The sequence below is a fragment of the Cervus canadensis genome, chromosome 11 (genome assembly GCF_019320065.1).
Source record: "Cervus canadensis isolate Bull #8, Minnesota chromosome 11, ASM1932006v1, whole genome shotgun sequence".
Classification (NCBI taxonomy): Eukaryota; Metazoa; Chordata; class Mammalia; order Artiodactyla; family Cervidae; genus Cervus; species Cervus canadensis.
The window spans coordinates 17,912,676-17,921,249 of NC_057396.1; the positions used below are offsets into that span (position 1 = coordinate 17,912,676).

Sequence of the window (8,574 nt, forward strand, 5' to 3'; positions counted from 1 at the left end):
TTGGTTCTAACCCCCATGCGGCCTCCTCATGGCGTCCCTGGTGCCTGGCCTGTAAGAGGTGTTCAGTAAGGACGAGGTGAATTGCTCTTCTTTGCAAACCTGCTGACATGTAGATCTGTCCCTTTAGGTGCTCAAGAGGTGCTTGATGAGTATGGTGATGAAACTAAGACCTGCATATCACATTCCATCATATTTTTTGAAGGCAGTTGGAGTATGAGACAAATATAGTATTTATTTTTATGTGCCATTAAGAAAGAAAAAGCTCTGCTAATTAAAATATGGTGTAAAATGATCTTATAACTTAACATTTTATACTTATTGAAAGATCCGTTTATACTTATATTTAGAGCTACATAGACGTAGATTTGTACATCACTGTTTAAGATTCCTTTTTAAACATAAAGAGAATTGATCATAATTCTGTGAAAAAAATGGAATTAAAGTTATTCTTCCAGTGATAAATATTTACTTTCCTTTTATCAATTTACACTATTTCTGTATTTTTAATTTTTTTGTAGTCTTTTTTTCTATAAATTATTTTTATTTGAAGGATAATTGCTTTACAGTATTGTTACTGGTTCCTGGCAAACATCAACATGAATCAGCCGTAGTGTAATCTTTTTGGGCTGGAATTATTTTGAATGGTAATGAAATTCATACATAGTATTAATATATTTCCCATAACTCAGTTGAAGGGATGGCTACCTCTGATGTGCCTATCACCTCCCAGTGTAGTTGTGACTGTGAGGTAATTATTCTCTTGGCATTGCTAAAACCTCAGTTCTCTTCTCCACTGTTGTGTCTTCTCATCGTTTCATTGCTTGTCATTCCTGTCACCAAAAAGTAGTAGTTCTGATGAAACAATTAGTAAAATATAGAAACTAGAGATTAAAATAAAACTGACATATCACACTTTTTGTTTTCATGTTTACATTGTGTTATCCTCTAGTTGAAAGGGTTGGGTGTATCTTTTTTGACTTAATGAAAACTTAAAAGGTAGATAAATCCCAATGTTCTGGGTAAGAAAAGATCCTATTAACTGCATTGCCTTGTGAATAAGATAAACTTAATACTAAACCGCACCTTCCCCCTTTTTTATACAGATCGCGGCTGGGCTGTCAGATCTGCTTGACAAAGGCTATGGACAATATGACCGTTCGAGTACCCGATGCCGTGTCTGATGCCAGAGAGTCCATTGATGTGGGCATGAACTCCTCAAAGATAGAATAAATAGGAATATTTTCACAACATTTTACCTATTTTTATAATTATTATTTCTTAATGTAATTAAATGAGAACATGGATGAATGGATTTATTATTATGACTAGATTTACTACTTAATTCATCTAACTGCTGAATTTTGTAGTTCTGAAAGTATGCCATCTTTATTTTGATTAAATTATAAAAACAAATATTAGAAAGTAGTTAATATGATAAAACCTTATATATTTTACCTGTGTTTGATCAGCAACATAAATCTTACGCCTGCTTACCTATAGGTAAGTAGGTTAAAAAAAAGGGTGTCATTATCTCTCTTGGACGTGGGTGGAGGCAGAGATGTAAGATGGCTTGTCTAGGGTCATACTGCAAATTAGAAGGTCAGTACTAGAACTGTACGTGTTTAGGTTGAAACTGGGGAAATTAGGGATATCTTATTTAAAGTCTGAGCACAGATAATAAAGCACTGTCAAAGATGCTTGGTCTCAATTCTGACTGAGCTGGAGGAGTAAACTAAAAATTAGATGTGTGTGTTGTTGTTGTTTTTTTTTAATCCTGATCAGAATGGTCTGTCTTTGTAATCTTTAAAAAGTAATGCTGATTTATAAATCTCTCCCTGTGACAGAATGGATATCTTATGGGTTAGGTTTTCTCTGTCCTAAGGAGGGAAAGAGTGGGCTACCATCCCCTCGGCCAGGACAGAGCCATGTGGTATGCAGCGAGCATGCAGGCAGGGTCCTGGGGGTGGGGGGCTTGAGCCCCTCAGATCACCATCCATGCAGGGCAGACATTTGTATTTTATCTTTACTGTGAATAAACTGATAAATGATAATAAAGGGGTATGAAGTATGCTCTTGCAAGTATAATGAAATAGTAACTAGTTTGGACTAAAGGGGAAGGGCAGAAAAAAATTAGTGCAAAGTGAATTGTAAAGTTGAGTTAACTTCAAGTGCATCTGTGCACTTTGAGCATTAGAAGCCAGGTGCTAGAATCATCTGAAGGCTTATGATTTCCTCATGTGACTGGCAAGTTGATGCTGGTGTCTGCTGGGGATCTAGCTGTGGCCATTGACCGAACGTGTATGTACAGTCCCTTCGTGTGAGCTGGGTGTCCTTACAACGGGGTAGGTGGTTTCTGAGAGCCAGTGCCTTAAGAGGGCATGTAAGCTTTGCTAGGCAGAAGCTGAAAGTCATGGAGTATTGCTTTTGCTTGTTTGTTTCACTAGAAGTGAGACACCAAGTCTGACCCATCATTTGTGTTGTTGGTTGTCAGAGAATTTGCAGACAACATTTTTAAGTCATCACAGTAACATTACTTTCAGATTAATTTACTAGTACTTCATTGCCTGTGAAGATTAACCTTTTAATTAACAGTGTTCTAAACTTTTTAAGAGGGACTAGGTTTTACTCTTGGGTTGTGTTTCAAAAGATTCTTATGTCTCCTTTATTATGATGGTGCATTTGTTTTATTCTGACTCCTCACAGTTTTCTTCTGAATGGCTTAAATCCAGGAGAAGAAAGATAAGCTTCCTTGCAAAGCTGGGTAATTTTTAGTTTACATTTCTCTGTCACTTTGCCATCAAGAAATGCATCTTCCTTTGGCACAGTACTCTGTATAATTGTTGGTTATGTGCTAATACTTAATGTTGTATTTGGTTTTCACAGATAAAACCATCCTGTAATTATGGAAGTAATTCAGAACTGCTGAATTTGTTTTTTTTAAGTGAACAATTCTAAGAATTTCCAAAACCTTTTGCTTAAGTTTCACTGTGAAAAATACTGTCAAATTTTTGTCTTAAAGGACAACTTTCCTCCTTTTTAAATAACTACTTAAGTATCACACGGTGGTCCATGTGGTTTTTGTGGTCATTAAGCAATAGAACAGTTACATTTCACTTGGAAAAATGTTTTCTGAGGTTAATTTAGATTCAGTATATATTTTCCCATTTTTTTCTTTTTCTTCCTTTTTACAGCTCTTATAATTGCTTTTCCTTTTTTTAAGCTACTTGAAATTTTGTGGTAAACCACATTTTGGGATCAGAATTTCTTTGATGACTTTCTTATTTGTAGGATAATATCACTATAAATAAAAAAAACCAAAATAATTGTATGCGTATTCCTAAAAACAGCCCTTGACAATTTATTCTAAGTGTAAACCATTCATAGATATTCAGAAATTACATATACACTTTGTTTCTTGTTGGAACAGTTTTGAAGAACAGAAGCATGATCTTTGTGCAGCAGCAGCAGGCTTCCTTTAACATGTCAGCATGTCACATGACATCAGGTTATTCTTATCAGGTTTTCTTCTGCTTCAAAGTTGCTAGAAGCTGAAAAATTAGACAGCCAGCTGGCAGGAGGAAGACATGATCACCAGCAGACAGAAATAAATGTGGCTGTGACAACAGAAACAGGAAGTTAGAAGATAATTTAAATCTACCCGCAGCAACTTGAGAAGTTGATGGGAAAGGTCTTTACAGTGAGAGGTGTTACTTCTGCAGAAACTGTTAGTAATAAATCACCTAATCAATGCCCTATTCCTCTTCCTCTTTGAATCCCATTTGCTTATCTTATTATCTGGATGTATTTGGTCATTTAATTTTTAGACTTGATTAGATAATAGCATTATAAAACTAAAGCCATTGTGCCTTCTGGCTCCCCTGTCCGTTTGTCTGCTGGTCGCTTCTGGAGTAAGGACTCCGTTGTGCTCAGCTTGGCCGGTTCTGATGGTTTAGCGCACAGTAGGTACACAGTGGGCTGCCCTGGTGGCTCAGGGGTACAGAATCCGCCTGCAGTGCAGAAGCTGCAGATTTGGTCCCCGGGTTGGGAAGATCCCCTGGAGAAGGAAATGGCAACCCTCTCTAGTATTTTTCTGTGGGAATTCCCATGCACAGAGGAGCCTGGCAGGCTGCAGCCCATTGGGGTTGCAAAAGAGTCAGCTGTGACTCAGCGACTAAACAACAAGGTACACAATACATAGGTGAATTGATCAGAACCTGGTCTTACAAGGAATGTGCTTCTGACACTGTGCTCTTCAGCAGTCACCTGTTGCTGGTGGGATGACATGAGCCCCGTATAGTCCTTATATTGTGCCTGCATCCTAACTCCAACTTGAACAGGAGTCAGATACATAGGAGTATTTTCTTGAGAGGTCAGATAATCTCCATTATATTTAAAAGGATGGTATTCAACTTGTGATCTTTTTTTTTTTTTAACTGAAGTGTAGTTCATGTACTGTATTATGTAAGTTACAGGTGTACACTGTAGTGATTCACAGTTTTTAAAGCTTATGGTCATTTATAATTAAAATACTGGCTATATTCCCTGTGTTGTACAGTGTATCCTTGTAGCTTATATGTAACAGTTTTGTACTGTTTGACCCCCTAGCCTTATATTGTCCCCCTCCTTCCCTCCACTGGTAACCACTAGTTTGTTTTTTTATATCTGTGAATGTTTCTTTTTTGTTATGTTCACTAGTTTGTTTTGTTTTTTAGGTTCCACATATAAATAATATCATTCAGTGTTTAACTTATTTCACTTAGCATAATGCTCTCCAAGTCCATCCATGTTGTTGTAAATGGCAAAATTTGACTTAAATCATTACAGTATTTTTTGGATCTGTCTGCTAAAGCAAAGGAAACAGAGGCAAAAAATAAACTTATGGGACCTAATTAAACTTAAAAGCTTTTGCACAGCAGAGGAAAACATTGGCAAAATGAAAACACAACCTACTGAAAGAAAATATTTGTAAATGATATGACTGATAAGGGGTTAATATCCAAAACACATAAACATTCTCTACACATCACATCAAAAAAACAACCCAGTTAAAAATGAGTGGAAAACATGGGTAGACATTTTTCCAAGGAGGACATTCAGATGGCCAACTGACACATGAAAAGGTGCTCAACATTGTTAATTATCAGGGAGATGCAAATCAAAATCGCAATGAGGTATTAACTTCACACCTGTCAGAATGTTGATGATCAAGAACACAACAAATATTTTCAAGGATGTGGAGAAAAGGGTACCCTTGTACATTGTTGGTGGGAATGTAAATTTGATGCAGTCATTGGAAAACAGTATGGAGCTTTCTCAGAAAAGTAAAAGCAAAACTATCTTGTGTTCCAGCAGCCCCACTCCTGGGCATATACCTGGAAAAGATGAAAACTCTTAATTCAAAGAAATTCATGTACCCCAATGTTCAGAACAGCATTATTTATAATAGCCGAAGTATGGAAGCAACCTAGATGCACATGAACAAATGAATGGATAAGGAAGATTTGTATGTACACAATGGAATGCTGCTCAGCCATGAAAAGAAGGAAGGTTTTGTTTTGTTAACATTTTGGCTGAAACAGTTTTGAATCAGGTGAATGCAGATCCCTATGCTGGTCTTAGATTTCATTGGTTCCTGAAGTCGGAGTGTTGAGGTCCTATAGGTGGTACATGGACTCCATTCCCTTGAATCATGTGACACTTACCACCATGCCTGCAGATCACTGGCACTTCATCTTGGAAGTGTCTGACATCCTGTAATTTTTTTCACCACACTGCTTTGTGTGCGTGACTTCCCCGGCCAGGAACTGAACCTGCACCCCTGCAGTGGAAGCACAGGGTCTTGACCACTAGACCACCAGGAAAGCCCTGGCATCCTGTGTTTATGGTAGCCTTCAGTGACTTATCATCAGCATTGGGTTTTCCATCGGTTCTGATGAGCATTCTTCAGGGCTGTGGAAAAGGAATAGGAAGTCAGAATCTCCCCAAACCAAGCAAGCAAAGACACTGAAAAGACCTCAGTGGTTTTGTTTTAATGTTCTTTTTTTGTTGTTTAGTCACTAAGTCATGTCAGACTCTTTTGTGACCTCATGGACTGTCCATGGGATTTTCCAGGCAGGAATACTGCAGTGGGTTGCCACTTCCTTCCCCAGGGGATCTTCCTGACCCAAGAATTGAAGCACAGCTTGTGCTGTGTCTCCTGCATTGCAGGCAAGTTCTTTACTGCTGAGCCACCGGGGAAGCCCCTAAAGTTCTTTAGTGAGAGCCTTATTTTGTTCTGTAATAGAAGTCCAAAGTCTGAATGAGCCTTAGAGAGACAGCAAAGTAAGCTGTCTTACATAGTGCAGGAAAAGCACTGCAGAAGTTATTGTTTGAAAGCCTGGGTGTTACCGTTTTAAAGAAATTATCTAAATCTTGGAAATAAAGCAGAAAGATTACTGCAGGTCACTTCAGAGTTGTTCTTAGAGGGTTGTCTAACTAGGCCACCCAAGGATCATCTGAAGCTCTAGGGCAAGGGAGCTGGCAAAGTGTCCTGTGGGTCACATCAAGCCCATCCCCTGTTTTATGTAATATCTTATGGCAGCATAGCCACGCTCATTCCTTATTCATTGCCTGTAGCTGCTTTGATGCCGCAACAACAGTTGAGTAGTTGTGACAGGAACCAAATGGCCTAGAACACCTGAAGCGTACATATATATTTGCTGTCTGGCCCTGCACAGAGAAGATTTGCTGACCCCTGCTCCAGAGGAGGTAGCTAACTTGGTACTTACTATTGACTAGGGCCCAGTCCCTCTAGAGTTAGATGTGAGATAATTTAGAGAAGACTGGTAAGTTGTAAAGGATTCGTTTGGTAAAAAAGGTAACTCTAAGAGTTATGGTTTTCTTGCCTTGTAAGGCATCTAGTTTTGTGTCTGTGTCTGCAGTCTTAAAACAGCATTTCTGTTTTCCCTCTGCGCGCACGCACGTGTGTGTTTGTGTATCCGTTTCTCATGCCTTTCTTTGGACCAACCTTGTCATTCTGCTGTCTCCTTGCTAATGAGTTAAATCTTTGACATGTGGTCACTATACCTTTGCATGAGAGTTTTTTATAATTTGTAGAAAATTGTACAGTGTCCACTTGAGGCCTGGCTATGCCTCCTCATGAATGCTCCGTCTTGAGGTAGTCACTTAACCCTGCGGAATCTCTGGTTACATATCTGTTAAGTAGAGATGATAATACCCATACTTGAATCAAGCTACTTTTTCATCTGTATGATAGTATCTGCTGGACACAGTAATTATTTAAGATGATGCATATAAACATTCTCTGTTAACTGTAAAACACTTTGTGATTGTTGGTTGCTTGACAAAATCTAACCCTTAGATATTAAAACATGGAATTCCTGTTACATATGAATTGCAAACTGAGACTTGATTCTTTGACTTTTATATTCAGAATGTTATTTTTGAAAAGCAAATGTGCAAAGGAATTAATCTTAAGCCTACTACCTGTCTGATGAATGCACTAAAAATTGCTTTATTATAGTGCTTTGTTATAATATTTTATGTTAGACATATTCCATTGACAACCACATATACTAAATTCTCAAGTAGTAGTTATGAGTTGAAAATTTCTAGGCTATAATAACTACAAAAGGAAGCAAATAAGATAATACAACTGTGTCTGAACTGGAAATAACTGCCTTTTTATTGAAAGAAAAAGCAAGGAGCAACTTTCAATAAAAGTGAAACAAGTGAGGGCCCCGTTGCTGAAAAATGAAAGAATAAGTTGTTTACTTTTTAGAGCAATGTCAGTTCTTTCAAACCACACATTTATTCATATACTAAAATATTAATACAAATTGCTATATGGAAACCTGTTTTTGTTTTTTTTTTAGTGGAAACCTGTTTTGAAAAGAATAGCAGCACTGCTGTGATCAGCTTACTTCCTTCCCACTAAACTGAGATAGACATATGAGTTTTAATTTAGTTTTAAAATCAACTAAAAAAATTTTTATACATTTCTTGACACCCCAAATTTTTTAAAGCATGATCATTTCTCATGATAAGGTTAATCATTCAGTCTTTTATTTGTTATGTTCCAAATGCCTTGAGAGGAGTATCTGACATGTAGTAGGTGGTCACTAAATATTGGTTGAATTTATTGAATGAAACTCCTATGAAAAGACCCACTTCCTTTGCCCACCACTGTGTTCTAAAAGGTTTCAGGGGTAAAGTGGGAGGGGCTCGAGAGGAGAAAATCTCAGGTTAGGGGTTTGGATTAAGTAAGTGTGATTATGTTAAACGAGTCCACTAAACTAAAGGAAAGCAAAAAGTTTATATACTATCAACAGCTTTCAGGGTTAAAATCTTGGGGTATAGCTGTTCTCGGGGCTTCCCTGGTGTCTTGGCGGTAAACAATCTGCCTGCCAACGCAGGAGGTGCAAGAGACTCAGGTTCAATCCCTGGGTCGGGAAGATCCCCTGGAGGGAGGGCATGGCAACCCACTCCAGTATTCTTGCCTGGGGAATCCCAAGGACAGAGGAGCCTGGAGGGCTACAGTCCATGGAGTTGCATAGAGTCAGACACGACTGAGTG

The 8,574-nt window shown here is 38.1% G+C and overlaps 1 protein-coding gene across 1 annotated transcript in view; it reads left to right on the top strand.

The window, feature by feature from the left end:
• Nucleotides 1-1,739, top strand: part of FDX1 (ferredoxin 1) — a 37,179-nt gene extending 35,440 nt beyond the window's left edge. Inside the window, exon 4 of the mRNA XM_043481808.1 lies at nt 1,104-1,739. Coding sequence (XP_043337743.1) covers nt 1,104-1,230 — 127 coding nt within the window. The 3' untranslated portion in view covers nt 1,231-1,739. The remainder of the gene's footprint in view (nt 1-1,103) is intronic.
• The last annotated feature ends 6,835 nt before the right edge of the window (nt 1,740-8,574 follow it).